The following is a 13,991-nucleotide window of genomic DNA, read 5'->3' as shown; positions in this document are numbered from 1 at the left end:
ATTTCCAAATAACAGACACTATTAAGACACGGTTATTTCGAGAGAAAACCCTTCTCTCGAAATAACCCTTATTCCTCATACAACCCCTCCCACACACACACACCTCCTCGGAAGAATTTTAGTGTGGGCAGTTACACTCTGCCCATCTATTCACCCTCCCTTTTCGGTTGGGAATGCTATTTAAAATAGCCGTTAACTTCTTTATTATAGTGGAAAGCAGGGTAGGGAGCCCAGAAAGCACTGAGAGATGTTGGGAATGTATGTTCTACCCGCACAAAAGAGATACGGGACATCATTTCCCTTCTTGTTCTAAATTGTTATATATTCTTGCTACTGCGTCCCAGTCAGTAGTGATTATATTTTGGTGCTGTGAAAAATGGAGAAAATCGCTATTCCTCATTTGTGTTGTGCTACTGCCTGTTGTGGACCAGGCCTTTGTGCTAGGTGTTGTACAAACGCACAACAGAAAGAGCTTAGAAGCTAAGACAGGAGAGAACAAATGATTACAGAGATGACTTTTTCTTAAGCCAGATCAATTCTTCTTGGCCAACAGGCCTCTTCTGAAGACTTGCAATCATGGCACAGTTTTCCTAGGAGTGATCCCATTTGCAAGTTAGTAACAAAAGGCTCAAATTTGAATTTTCGGTAGTTGTTGTGTCCTCTCCCTTTTTGAGACAGACACTCCAACATATTTGCAATTTTTTATCTGTACCATACATAGCACAGATGGAATCTGAAGGGGGATGCTTCACCACTTATGGGAACTGTGGTCACCTTATACTCACGGCAATTAAAAGTTTATAGCATGCCTGCTATATTGACTCTCTTCTCCATCGTACAGTGCTTACAGGTCCTGTTGGACGAGCTGTGCTGTAAAATATAAGGGATTATTGTTGGCAGAAGGGAGAGGCTGCACGGAAGTGAAGTGAGGACATGATAACAGTACAATAAATGAGAATATTAAAGGGTTTTTATCTGTGGATCTCTAGTTTACAACATTGTCCCCATTTTAAAGATGGGAAAACTGAAACTTGGAGAACAGAAGGGAAGGGGCATTTCAGTTGAATCACCAGCAGAGCAGAAAACAGGATCTAGGGATCAGGATTCCCTTGTTCTGTCCAGTTCCCCGAAGCAGCCAAGCGCGCTGGCTTTTGCAGCATTCAGTCATTGTTGTCAGCAGCTTGCAGCTAAGGGAGCCTGGTTTCTCCTGTGTGGCAGCACAGAGCACTAACTGTTCAGCCACTGCCAACCCCTCCTCCAAGCTAGTTCTTGTCAGTGAAGAGTTTGTGGTAATGGGAGTAATTAACACACTGGGAGTCATTTCAGTGTCCTAGAAGGGAACAGAAAGAGCCATCAGAGCAGCCCCAGGCATGATTGCTCTGCAGGGTTATTTTCTCTGTCTTTCTTTTTTCCTTTGTGCCTGGGTTTTGATTTTTCTTCTTTGTGTTAAGAAAGCTGGAGAGCAGAAATGGTCGGTAAATTGTATCCACGCTGAGCTAGAGCTAGGTAAGCTGGTTAAAGGTCACCTCATGGACTATACAGGCTATTTTTGGGGGGGAGGAGTAGAAGGGGTTGGAGGAAAGAAGAGATGCGTGGTTTCCCCCCGACTCTTTTCTGCCCCTCCTTCTCCCATACTAGAACTGAAGAGCTCTGGTTCTGAATTGAGTCTATTTAATAGTCCCAGGAGGCAAGAGCCTTGAAGGGTGATTATCTTCATTATAAAATATTAACTCTTCCAGCAGCCAGATGGCTTCCCAGCCCGCTGGTTTTGTAGGCTGTGCTGTCATGGCCTGTGCTTTCAGTTGAACTGAGCATGTTGCCAGCTTTCTTAGTCCTCATTTTAACTTTGTGTCTGACATGAAATGAGTATGTGTGTACTCATCGCCCTTATGTGTGGTTATCCATCTCACATAGTGTGTAAGCCCATGTGGATGAGGTAACATTTCCTCAAGTGAAATCCTGGGCTGGTTTGGTAAGAAAGGGACACTCTGGCTGTACCCTTTCTTCTGTAGCAAGAGGAAGAGAACAGACAGGCTGGGGCAGATAAGTCTTAACCATCCTGATCACAAATCATCAGAGAGAGAGTGTGTGAGAGAGAGTAAAAAAGCCCAGTCTTCTGTAAGTGCTTTTTATAACCCCATCTCTTAAGGAAACTATATGCTGATGCCATTATTAATAAAGTAACAACACCATGGCCACATCAAGGATGGAGAGTCCAGGCAGTTTATCTGAGTCTGGAGAAACCAGCCAGAGCAAGGGGGTTTTCCATTCCTGAGGGGTTGAATTGCCTGAGGGCTTCTGTGTGGTGAGGTTAAGGGGAGGGACAGTGGGTTCTTCAGTCTATCCCCTGAACTAACTCACAGATTTTTCCAGCCCAGTAAGAGAGTGGTGCTGGGTTCAGAGTTTATGGCAAAGAAGCAGATTCTCCTGGAAGAAGGAAGAACAAAATTTACCTAAGTCACTTTCTCCAGTCTCTTTATTTTTAAAAGCTTTCCTATCTCCTGTCATCGCTGTGCAAACATCTCACTCTGTGCCCTCACCAAAGAGGCTAGAGTGTGTGGTTTGTTTGGGATTTTTTTCCCCCAGTGCCAGCAGTAACTCAGTTTTCATGTCTGCATTTTTCATTGGAAGGTTTTTCTTTTTCTTTCTTTTTCCATTTTCCACTCTTTTAGCTAGAGCTCAGCTGGGTATAGACCCACCCAGGAGGATTTGTGTTTAAAAGAAAGTTAGCTCTTTAAAGAACCAGGCAAAAGGCATGATCCAAACAGATCCTATTACCCAGCATTGAATTAGACAGGTGTAAAGAAGATAAACAAATACTATCAGCGTCTCCTACCTCTGCCAGGGGCAAATGCAGCTTTTAATATCAATTATTGATTTTGAATTTCATGGGATTATATTGGACAGAATATACTATCAGCCTGTAATGATCCTGCTGCTCTGCCTTGGGCCATCTCCAGGGACACCAATTGATACCACCCCAAATTAGGGCCAGCCTCTGTTAAAATTTGTGAGTGGGAGCAGGACTAGCTCTTTAGGGGCTAAGAAGGAGGCTGAATTACTGCACTTTCTTTTTCCCTGTAGAAGATAAGTTGTTGGCTCAAGACAGAGGTGAGAGGAGTCTGTGAATCTCAGAAGTGGCGAGGAATCCTGTGGCACCTTATAGACTAACTAAAGTGTTGGAGCATAAGCTTTCGTGGACAAAGACCCACTTCGTCAGATGTATCAACACTTCAGTTAGTCTATAGGACTCCTCGCCACTTTAGGAGATTCAGACTAACATGGCTGCCCCTCTGATACTGTGAATCTCAGGTTGCTCTTGAATGATGTGGTCTTCATATTACAGTGTATGGTATGATTAGCAGTTTCTGCTCAGGGAGGTTTAGGCATGGGCTAACTGAGGGTGCTGCAGATTAGGTTTGGGGTGCATCAGCTAAACTATGTGAGACACTCAGGGCTGGAATAACAGGCTAGCTGTTTGTGGGAAGCCAGCATAGCTCCTGACTGCATGAACATTGCTCTATCCAGTGCTGCTGTTTTTTCTGTGTGTGAAATTGATGAAAATTACACTTAAATATCCATCCCTAAGCAATTAGCAGTCAACGAAGGAGGCAGAGAAGGGGGACGGCAGAGACCCGAGATTGGCAAACCAATCTCTTGAAGCCTTTCTGTGCAGTTTGGTAAATAACTTGCATATCAGCTCTGTGTCCTGTCTGATTTCTCTGTTTCCTGAGCTTTTGCGTTGTGCGAACATTTGCAAAGAAATTAACACAGCATAAAAAGTGTGCCAGTCAGTAATTATGGAAATTAGTTGGCAATTAGATATTGTCACTCATACTCACTCGCTCTCCACATAGAACCGATAAGCATTTGAGAGCCACTCCGCAGCAAGGGCGGACCCCCTCTGAGGGCTTTTAAGAAAATGGCTTCTCATCTCATGGCATAAATAAGCTGCCCCTTAGTCTTGGCAAGGTGGCTGGGGGACAGGCAACATTAGATGTTGACCCTTCCCCCAAAGCCTTGTTTTAGTATTTTTCCTTCTTCATCTCTGGGATTTCTGCAGCTTTCATTCTTGTGAGTGGGAAGTTTGAATAGTGCAAGTAGGTGTACTTCCTGCAGTGGGTTTTCTTTGTGCGTAATGCGGAGCCGTCTGCTCAAAGTGCAGACTGTGTGCTTTGTCTCCTCCTGCTCTGAAGTCTGAAGCAGAGGGAGCAAAGGTAGGTGTCAGGGTGTCATGAGGGTGGTCTGCTGGACAGTGATCCTTTCAGAGCAGTATTTCTCAAACTGCACTCTGTGGAGGGCTTGCTGGTGGGCTGTGAAGAGCTGGCTGGTCATATGGGGCTGGCTCTTCTTCTCATTTCCTGCTGCTAAATTGCACTAAAATAGGCTCCCAATACTTTAAAAACCTTTGAAGTGTTACTTGCCATGTGAGAAACTGCTGGAATTGGTGCAGGGCTGCTGTGTGATTGTCCCTGGGAGGGGAAGTATCTAGCACACAACCTCTCACTCAAAATGGGATTCATGCTGCAAAAAAAGTTTGAGGTTCGCCAGAGAGGACACATTAAAAAAAACCCTACTGTTTTCTAGAGGAAGTGCAGTATCTTTCTGGTGGAGCTGTATTGCATGAGGCTGTTAATACAGTTCTCTATTACAAGAGATGGTCTGATGACTAACTGGCAGAGGGGCTGAGGCAGAGGCTATACAGTTTTTGCTGGTTTAGCTGGCAGAGTGGGAGCCCCAGCAAAGTTGTGCAGGGCAGGCCTCAACTTCTTCTCAATGTTCCTATTACTTCCCTTGGGGTTCTGCCACAGCAGAAGAACAAGGTGTGAGGTAGGGGGACCTGAAACCACCCGTTCAACTGGATCCTAATCCAGAGCCATAGGTGGTTTCTCAAAGTGTTAGGACTAATAATTGATCCATTCCCAAGCTACTGGACTAGTAATTGATCTATCCCCAAGCTATGCTTTCCCCTTGGTTGCATCCTACCCAATTGGAGCTTTGCTCTTTGGGGTTTGGCCATTGGTTCCAAAGACTCCATTTGGTCCATTAAGATCCTATTCAAAGCAGCCTCTTGTAGGGCTTTCAGCTTCCTAGAGATGTGGGAAAATCAGACTCCGTGCTGCTAGAACATCATTAAAGTTGAAGCCGCTCTTGTCACAGCTACCAGCACCAGCCTTGCTTCCTGGCATTGCCCGCAGCTCCCTCCCGCAGTGTCCTTTTAAACTATTCCTCTGCTGGAGGCACACCCTGCATCTGTTGAGGAGTGGGACCTCCCTAGCCATGTATTATTCTATTCTTTGCCTTGGTTCCGTGTGGGATCTGAAGACCCCATCACATATGTCGAGAGGAGTTTCATACCATATGTGTATGGTTTGAGATAGTAGACTGGGGGGAACTTAGTGAGCAGCAGGCATGAGTGTTAGTCTTTTACACTCTAAAGGTTTGCATTCAAATCCTTTCTAATGCCAAAAGGGACAGCAAGTTATTTACATTGGCAGAGCTGCCTGGGATCCATGACTGGAATAGCAGTGGGTACTGCACGGCCAGATTAAGGGGCATTGGCAGAGCTGTAGGAGGATTCTTGCACAGGCCCAGTCTGCCCTGGATGTAGACTGTATAGGCCGTCTTCCCAAAACCCGTTAGAATACATACATATCAAGAAATGACGCTTATAATTTGTCATGGTCTAAAGCGATCTTCTCTCCTTTCTCTGCCTAAATAAAAATGACCTTTTCTTCTCTAAAAATACATTGAGGGGAATTGATGATGGGAAAGTATCTGGATTCTCTACTTTGGTCAGCAATCTGAACCCAGTGCAGGTACCTCTGACTAGTTTCCACTTCGCTGATTTTCTGGGATGCTGTGGGAAACAAGTTGGTGGGTCTCAGCTCATTCCTTTATGGACAGATGCTGAAATCACCACCACTGGTGATGATCCCCATTGTTGCAACTTCAGGAAGGGCCAAACATTGAATGGGCAAGGGGACTGAATTACCCTCCGCAGATTGGAGTTGAGACCTCCATCCTATTAATCTGTAAAGGGAGCTTGCTTTATTGTGGGGAATACCATACCTGTTCTGTGAATACTTGTCTGCTGTCTGCCTTGAAAGGTGCTGAAGCAACAACTTTTATTAGCTCTGGAAGAGTCCTTTTTTTGTTAGAAAGAGAGTTTATTTTTAGTCAAGTGAATGGTTACCCCCACTTTACACAAGAGAATCTAAAGCTACTGAAGGAGATGTTCCACTGTGGGGTCTCTGTGGGGCTGGCTGCCATACAATGCTTGTCTGCCTCTCTCCCTCAGGGTTGTTAAAGACCATTGGAATCCTAATGGGGAAAATAGTTCTGCCATGGCAGCGGTAAACATTCTAGGGAACCTTTAGTTGCTGGAAACACTTTGCCAGCTAATTTACACATGTTATTATAGTCTTAATACTGTCTCATCAATAATTCCAGGCCTGGGTCTTCTCTTGCTCTCGCTCCCTCTCCCTGTCCCTTTCCCTCTTCCCTGCCCAATAAATCATGGGGTATTTTAGTGGAGCCACTGGGGAACACAGAGAAGGGCAAACAGATGCAAGCCAGGTATCTTTAGCTGCTGTTGCTTTGCAAGGCCCCAAAATAAATGACTGAACCAATGTCTGGGTTATCAGGAGGAGAAATGATTTGAACATTTGGGTCCTTTTTTCTTTACACCTCTCTTAATGCTGCCTGCCTTCTCCCATCCATCAGCCTGAACCAAGCTGTTAACAATTAAAAGGAATTATCTTCCCTCTGGTTTTGACTTGATTGTATTTGCGTTTATAGCAGTTAAGCTAACGAGCTCCAGTCAGGCAGCTGCAGGGAATGGGGATGACTTGCATTGGGCATTGAAAACTCACGTTTCTCTGTTGCTTACAGGTCCTCTTGTAATTGATTCATTTTGTGTTTCAAGTGACCTGTTTTTAGTGCTGGTTAAAGGTGCCAGATTGACAGTTTTGGAAAGGCCTCATGTCAGTCCCCTGAGCCATCCAGTCTAGCTTTGTACTTTTGCTGAACTTGACAAGATAGTCTTTCCCTAGAGGCTCATGCCCAGCCCGTGTATATGTACAAGTCTCTGTTCTTACAACAGCCTTTCTTTTACCCAGTATTTTCAGACAAAGACTACACCTGTGTAACATTCCAATATAGTATATTTTATTTGTGGGAGCAGATTCTGCTTTTAGTGACACTGGTTTAAATCTAGAACATCTCCACTTGATGACTGGAGTTGCTCCAATTTTACACCAGTGTAACTGAGAGCATTTGGTCTCCTTGAATTGAGTGGCATTCCTAAGGTCGAAGGGAGGGAAAAACTTGGCTCTTGTGAATGCTCTTAGGCTCTGCTGGTCAATGAAGATAAAATAAACTGCCCTCTGTCAGTGTGTTAGAACCTGTAGAAGAGGCTAACTTGCTTAAAGTTACATGCTGTAAAAGGGGAACCAGCATTAGTGAGTGGCTTGCTGTGGGGCTATACTCATATTACAGAGGGATGATATTAAACTTTTTGGAAGGAGTGTTTCTCAAGGTGAGTGGCAGGGTTTTTACTATTCATCAGAAGTTCTCAGCATTATTTATCTGCTATGCTCGGGCCAGATCATGACTTGAGCATCTGCAATCCATGCTCATGCCTTGATGATGGTATAATTTGCCCTCCTACCTGGGGAAATGAGGGTATGTCTACACTACCATCCTAGTTCGAACTAGGGTGATTAATGTAGGCATTCGAAGTTGCAAATGAAGCCCGGGATTTAAATATCCCGAGCTTCATTTGCATCTTGCCGGGCGCTGCCTGGAATGAGGTGTAACAGTAGTTACAGTAGCCTAATTCAAACTACCTACTCCGTGCTGCGTGTAGCCGCGGGCACGGAGTCCGCACTAACGGGGATTTAAAAATGGCGGCGCCTGGCAAGATGCAAATGAAGCCCGGGATATTTAAATCCTGGGCTTCATTTGCAACTTCGAATGCCTACATTAACCACCCTAGTTCGAACTAGGGTGGTAGTGTAGACATACCCTGAGGTAATAACTGCAGGTAGACACATATATATGAAATCCTGCCAGTTAAATAAGGAAATATTGCTCCAGGAAATGTATACAAATCTCAGATTACCAACTATACTTGAGTTCTGGTGAGCTGTGGCACTGATTCCTTCCCCCCCCCCCCCCCCACACCTTCCCTTATACCTCTCCCTTTGTCCTTACAGGTTTTGCAAGCTCTTTGAATGCCAAGTGGTGAGTTATGTGCTGGATCACCTTCAATGCACCCTGAAGACTGACTTTATTTTTGTCCTCTCAATGGTTATATCCTTTCTGAGTTCACTACCACCTCACCTTCATCTCTGTTGTCATTGCTGCTCGGATTCTGGAATTTGAAATTTGGCTTTTACCTCTGCACTCTTTCTCCTCGCTACACCCAGGTCATTTTTGGGTTTTCTACCAAAACGCGATCACCTTAAGTTTTTTGTCCTTCAAGAAGGTTTCTCACCTGGAGAATTCTCGCCACGTGCCCTCTCCTTCTGGGATAAAGGCCTCCGGATCCTAAAGGATAGCTGAGATCTTTCCTGGGAGAAGTGAATTCTCCACTTGTGCGTGCTCTCTCTATGCTTTCCTTCTCTCCCTGTGGAATTTATCAGCTACTGTGATTTTTCCTGGGGTCCTTCTTACCACAGCTGTGGCTTTTATTTTCCTCTAGGAAAGAGCAGGCTTTTGCAACAATGGGCTTCACTCTCCACTCCGTCTGCTTCACCCTGAAGGTGAGCTTACTGCTGGGCTCCTTACTAGGCCTCTGCCTGGGCCTGGAGTTCATGGGCCTCCCCAATCAGTGGGCCCGCTACCTCCGCTGGGATGCTAGCACCAGGAGCGACCTGAGCTTCCAGTTCAAGACCAACGTCTCGGCTGGGCTGCTCCTCTACTTTGATGATGGCGGTGTCTGCGACTTCCTCTGCTTGTCCCTGGTTGATGGGCGCATCCAGCTGCGGTTCAGTGTGGACTGTGCTGAGACCACGGTTGTCACAGAAAAGCAGGTCAATGACAGCAACTGGCACTTCCTGATGGTCAGCCGCAACCACCTCCGGACGGTGCTGGTGCTGGATGGTGAAGCCAAGCCCGGTGAAGTGCGTCCACAGCGCCAGTATATGAACATCGTCAGTGACCTCTTTGTGGGCGGCGTTCCGTCAGATATCCGCCCTGCTGCCTTGACCCTCGATGGTGTCCTGAGTGAGCCTCCATTTCAGGGATTTATCCTGGACCTGAAGTATGGCAACTCGGAACCGCAGCTGCTCGGCCACCAGGGGATCCGTTTGGACATGGAAGGACTGTGTATAGAGAACCCTTGTGAGAATGGTGGCACTTGTTTCCTCCTGGATGGTGAGCCACATTGTGACTGCTCAGCCACTGGACACATTGGCAAACTCTGCTCAGAAGGTAAGAGATCATTTTATTTTTCATTTAGTGTGACTTCAATAAAGGTCTTATGCCTCTATTACAGTGGTCCCCAACCATTTGGGGTTGCCGGGCGCCAGGGGGCGTGGCCGTTTGCCCGCCGGGCGCCCGGGGGGCGGGGCCCCCCCATAGCCACATTCCCGGGGCCGGCGCTCTCCCCTCAAGCGCCGCGCGCCCGGGGCTGGCGCTGGCGCTCTCTCCCTCCCCTCCCCCATGCGCCACGCGCCCGGGGCCGGCGCTGGCGCTCTCTCCCCCTCCCCTCCCCGCAGGGGGTCAATCCGCGGCGCCCCCGGGGCCGGCGCTCACCGTGCGCCACGCGTCCGGGGCCGGCTCCGGCACCGCGCATGTGCCACGTGCCCGGGGCCAGGCCAGCCCTGAGCACTTGGCGGGCACAGACAAATGCCCCCGCGGGCGCCATGGTGCCTGCGGGCACCGTGTTGGGGACCACGGCTCTATTAGAGTCCCCCTCCAAATCATAAACACCCCCCCTCCATAGGAAATAGCAAAGGTTACATGTGATTGCCAAGAGGGAATCCTGCAGATGTGACACAGCTTTGGGAATGTGGAGAGAGTCCTCACCACTAGTTAAGGGGACTGGGAAAGGTAAAGCAATGAGTTAATGAGCACCACAGGTTTATAGGAGAGATGGGTCAAATCCCAAATATTTCTTTGATTTCTTCCTCCCACTCCCATTAACCAAGGAAGTGCATGTAAAATGAAGAGTAAATGTGAAAGACCCTTGTTATGGACTTTGTGGAATTCATACTTGACTGACAGGATTTAGCAAAAATAAAGACATACAGGAAATAAAAGAAATAAATGTCACAGTAATTGACTCTCACCAGTGGGCTCCACTCTTTTTGGAGTCCATAAAGGCTCTTGACTTGGATAAAGCTCCTTAGATTGACAGTGAGAAATCCAAATCTTGCTGCAGTGTCTTTTTTAAATAAAATAACATAAGACCAGGGACTTGGGATATCTTGGTTGTAAATTGGCCAGAAATCCCCTAGACTTTGGAGTGCAAAAAACATCACAAGAAGTTTCTGGATGGTTGCTCACTTGCATCTTGGCATCCATATCACTCTATGGGAGTGTAAAATCGTAGTGGGCAACATACAGCAGAGCATGCAATCATGAGAGATGCTAAATATCCCAGGCTTTCCCTGTCTTTTCTGCTCTAAACTGAGAGTTTGGCACCACTAAGGATGGGTTCATGAATGAGAGAGAATGATTTATGGAGCTTGGGCCTTTAGAGGAACTGAGGCTCTTGGGGTTGCTCAGTGAAATTAAGCCATCATATAGCATTAGTGCTGAATATATGGGCCTGCGCCTAGCATCCTTTCTAGACTCCCAAATCCTGCTGAAGTAAATGAAAGTTTTGTGGGATAGAAGAGTGCAGGATCCACACGTGCATTTGGACTCTGACCCATAAAGAAACAAGCCTCTTCCTACTTTCTGAGCTAATGGATCAAGGTTCCACAGGGAATTACTTTAGATATCAACAGTCCGTGGCTTTCAGCATGTCTTGAAAAATGCTGTAAGCAAGTTGGGCTTCTGCCCACCTATAGAGCAGCGCTGACAGCTCTGGACAAGGCTTGAGTGATACAATTCCCATATTTCTTTCTGGGAAGTGTGGTGTGAGAAATACATCTTCTAATGGGACCACGGATGTGTGTGGCACAGACATCAGTGAGGTCAGTCAATGTTGTTGTTGTGTGTGAAATCACATGTCATCATTGCCATTTCTTTTCTGTAATGATGTATCAATTTCCCTGCTACTTAATGAGGGCAGGGAGGATTTTGCCATAATGTGCTTTTTATGTACGGTATTTTAACCCATGTTAACCATGTACTGTTCCCTTTCACCTCAGCTTTAACTCAGACATTTCCTTAAGAATGTCCTTAGCTGCTCTCATTTCTCCTGTTGGATATTATGCCATGATGTATGTTATGTTTGTTTTAATTATTTTTATAAACAGTCTTGTTTTCTCCTTCACTGTCCATCTTCTCAACTTAATCCTTCACCAAAGACGTGATCCTGCAGTTGTGACCTCTAAGCCCAATGTCATAAAGCAGCAGTGGGGAACCTTTTTTGGGTTGGGAGCCGCCCACCCACCAAAAAATCAGTCAGGGGCCACAAACAAGTGAGAAGCAAAAAAACAAACGCTCACTGACGTGGATCTCGTAAAGCTTCCTCTGACCTCACTGGCATGAGAATTGCAGGACTGGACCCAGAACTTCCTATCAGTAGCTTGATCGACTGTTGACCTACCTAGCTTTTTAAAAATTGTTTGTTCATTATTTATTGCTTTTCTCACTCCCTCACCGAAGAAAGTGAACTTTTGGTTGCTGGAGCTACTGTTTTCTCATTAGTTTATTTCCTTATTCTCCCCTGGGATATTTGCATGAGTGTTATTTAACATGAATAATTTATTCCTGATCTCTCTTTATTTTTAAAGGAGACAGACTCCCTTTTGACTGGACACCAGCAGCTGTGGATCCTTAACAGGCTTATACAAGTTGTCAGACCTTTAATTTGCATGCATGTGTTTTACCTCGGTTGCCGGTAGAATTAGCTCATTCATTGGAAGTTGATAGGATCCAATCAATAACTTCTGTTTTAATAGCTAAATGCAATATGTACCTTTTGAATAATGAGTTTTCTTGACAAGTTTCAGGCTGTTACGCGGCTACTGATTGATACCTGTGTCTGCAGATGGTAAAACCACAACAAACTCATTTATCATATGGCCAGAGAAATAAATAAAAAATAAATAGCCAGTGGAACCTGGTGCTAGTGAACAATGATGAAATGAAGCTCCATTTACAGTAACACAAATTGTTTCAATTATGGCTGTCAAATAATTAAAAATAAGCACGATTAATTGCACTGGTAAATAATAATAGAATACTATTTATTTAACTATTTTGGGTGTTTTCTACACTTTCAAATATATCGATTTCAGTTATAACACAACACAAAGTGAATAGTGCTCACTTTACATTTATTTTTATTAAAAATATTTGTGCTGTAAAAACCAAAATAAGTAGTATTTTCAATGCAGTACAGTACGGCTGTGTCTACACTGGGCCACTTATTCTGGAAAATCAGCCGCTTTTCTGGAATAAGCTGCGAGCTGTCTACACTGGCCCTTGAATTTCCGGAAAAGCAACGATGCTCTACTGTACAAAATCAGCCGCTATTCCGAAAAAACTATTCTGCTCCCGCTCAGGCATAAGTCCTTATTCCAGAACACTGTTCCGGAAAAGGGCCAGTGTAGACAGCCCAGTAGTCTTTTCCGGAAAAAAGCCCCGATCGCGAAAATGGCTCTTCCGGAAAAAAGCCCCGATCGTGAAAATGGATCGCGAAATCGGGGCTCTTTTCTACATTGGCCACAGACGCTTTTCCAGAAAAAGGGCTTTTCTGGAAAAGCAGCCTGCCAATGTAGACGCTCCTTTTCTGGAAAAACTGAAAACGGAATAGTATTCTGTTTTAAGCATTTCCGGAAATTCATGCCAGTGTAGACACAGCCTACTTGTATAAGATGAAATCTTCTTGTCATGAAAATTGAACTTACAAATGTAAAACTATGTACAAAAACCTGCATTCAAAACTTTAGTACCTACAAGTCCACTCGGTCCTACATCTTGTTCTACCAATCACTGAGATAAGCATGTTTGTTTATATTTGCAGGAGATAATGCTGCCTCTTCCTGTTTACATTGTCACCTGGAAGTGAGAAGAGGTATTTGAATGGAATTGTTGCAACTGGCATCACAAGGTATTTATGTGCCAGATGCATTAAAGATTCATATGTCCCATCATGCTTAAAACCACTATTCCAGAGGACATGTGTCCATGCTAAGGAGGGGTTCTGTTTGATAACCACACAAAACAGTGCAGACTAATGCATGTTCACTTTCACCATCTGAGTCACATGCTACCAGCTGAAGGTTGATCTTTAGAAATCTCACATTGGTACCTTCTTTGTGTTTTGTCATATCTGCAGTGCAAGTATTCTTAAAATGAACAACATGTACTGGGTCATCATCTGAGACTACTGTAACATGAAATATATGACAACATGTGGGTAAAATACAGAGTAGGAGAAATACTATTCTCACCCAGAGAGTTCAGTCACAAATTTAATTAACACATTATTTTTTTTAACAAGCTTAGAAGCCTGTTCTCTGGAATGGTGGCAGAAGCCTGAAGGGGCATACAAATGTTTAGCATATCTGTCACACAAATTCCTTGCAATGCTGGCTACAGAAGTGCCATGTGAACACCTGTTCTCACTTACAGATAGCACTGTAAATAAGAAGCTGGCAGCAGTATCTCCTGTAAATGTAAACAAACTTATTTGCCTTAGTGATTGGCTGAACAAGGAGTAAGACTGAATGGACTTGTAGATGCTGAAGTTTTACAATGTCTTGTTTTTGAATTCAGTTAGGTATCCACAAAAAACTACATTGTCAGTTGAACTTTCATGATAAGGAGATTGCTATATAATACTTATATGAGGTGAATTGAGA

General features: G+C 44.9%; 1 protein-coding gene across 9 annotated transcripts in view; it reads left to right on the top strand.

Annotated features, from left to right (window-relative positions):
- NRXN3 (neurexin 3) overlaps positions 1-13,991 on the top strand; it is a 1,564,511-nt gene that overhangs the window by 66,176 nt on the left and 1,484,344 nt on the right. For all 9 annotated transcript variants that reach the window (XR_012903352.1, XM_075926779.1, XM_075926774.1 and 6 more), the window contains exon 2: positions 8,220-9,438. Coding sequence is in view for 8 of the 9 variants with exons in the window: in XM_075926779.1 (XP_075782894.1) it covers positions 8,730-9,438 (709 nt within the window). In the remaining variant the exon portion in view is untranslated. The remainder of the gene's footprint in view (positions 1-8,219; positions 9,439-13,991) is intronic.

Source organism: Pelodiscus sinensis, chromosome 4 (assembly GCF_049634645.1).
Source record: "Pelodiscus sinensis isolate JC-2024 chromosome 4, ASM4963464v1, whole genome shotgun sequence".
Classification (NCBI taxonomy): Eukaryota; Metazoa; Chordata; order Testudines; family Trionychidae; genus Pelodiscus; species Pelodiscus sinensis.
The sequence above is the reverse complement of the archived record's forward strand: the minus strand, read 5'-3'. Positions and strand labels throughout refer to the sequence as shown.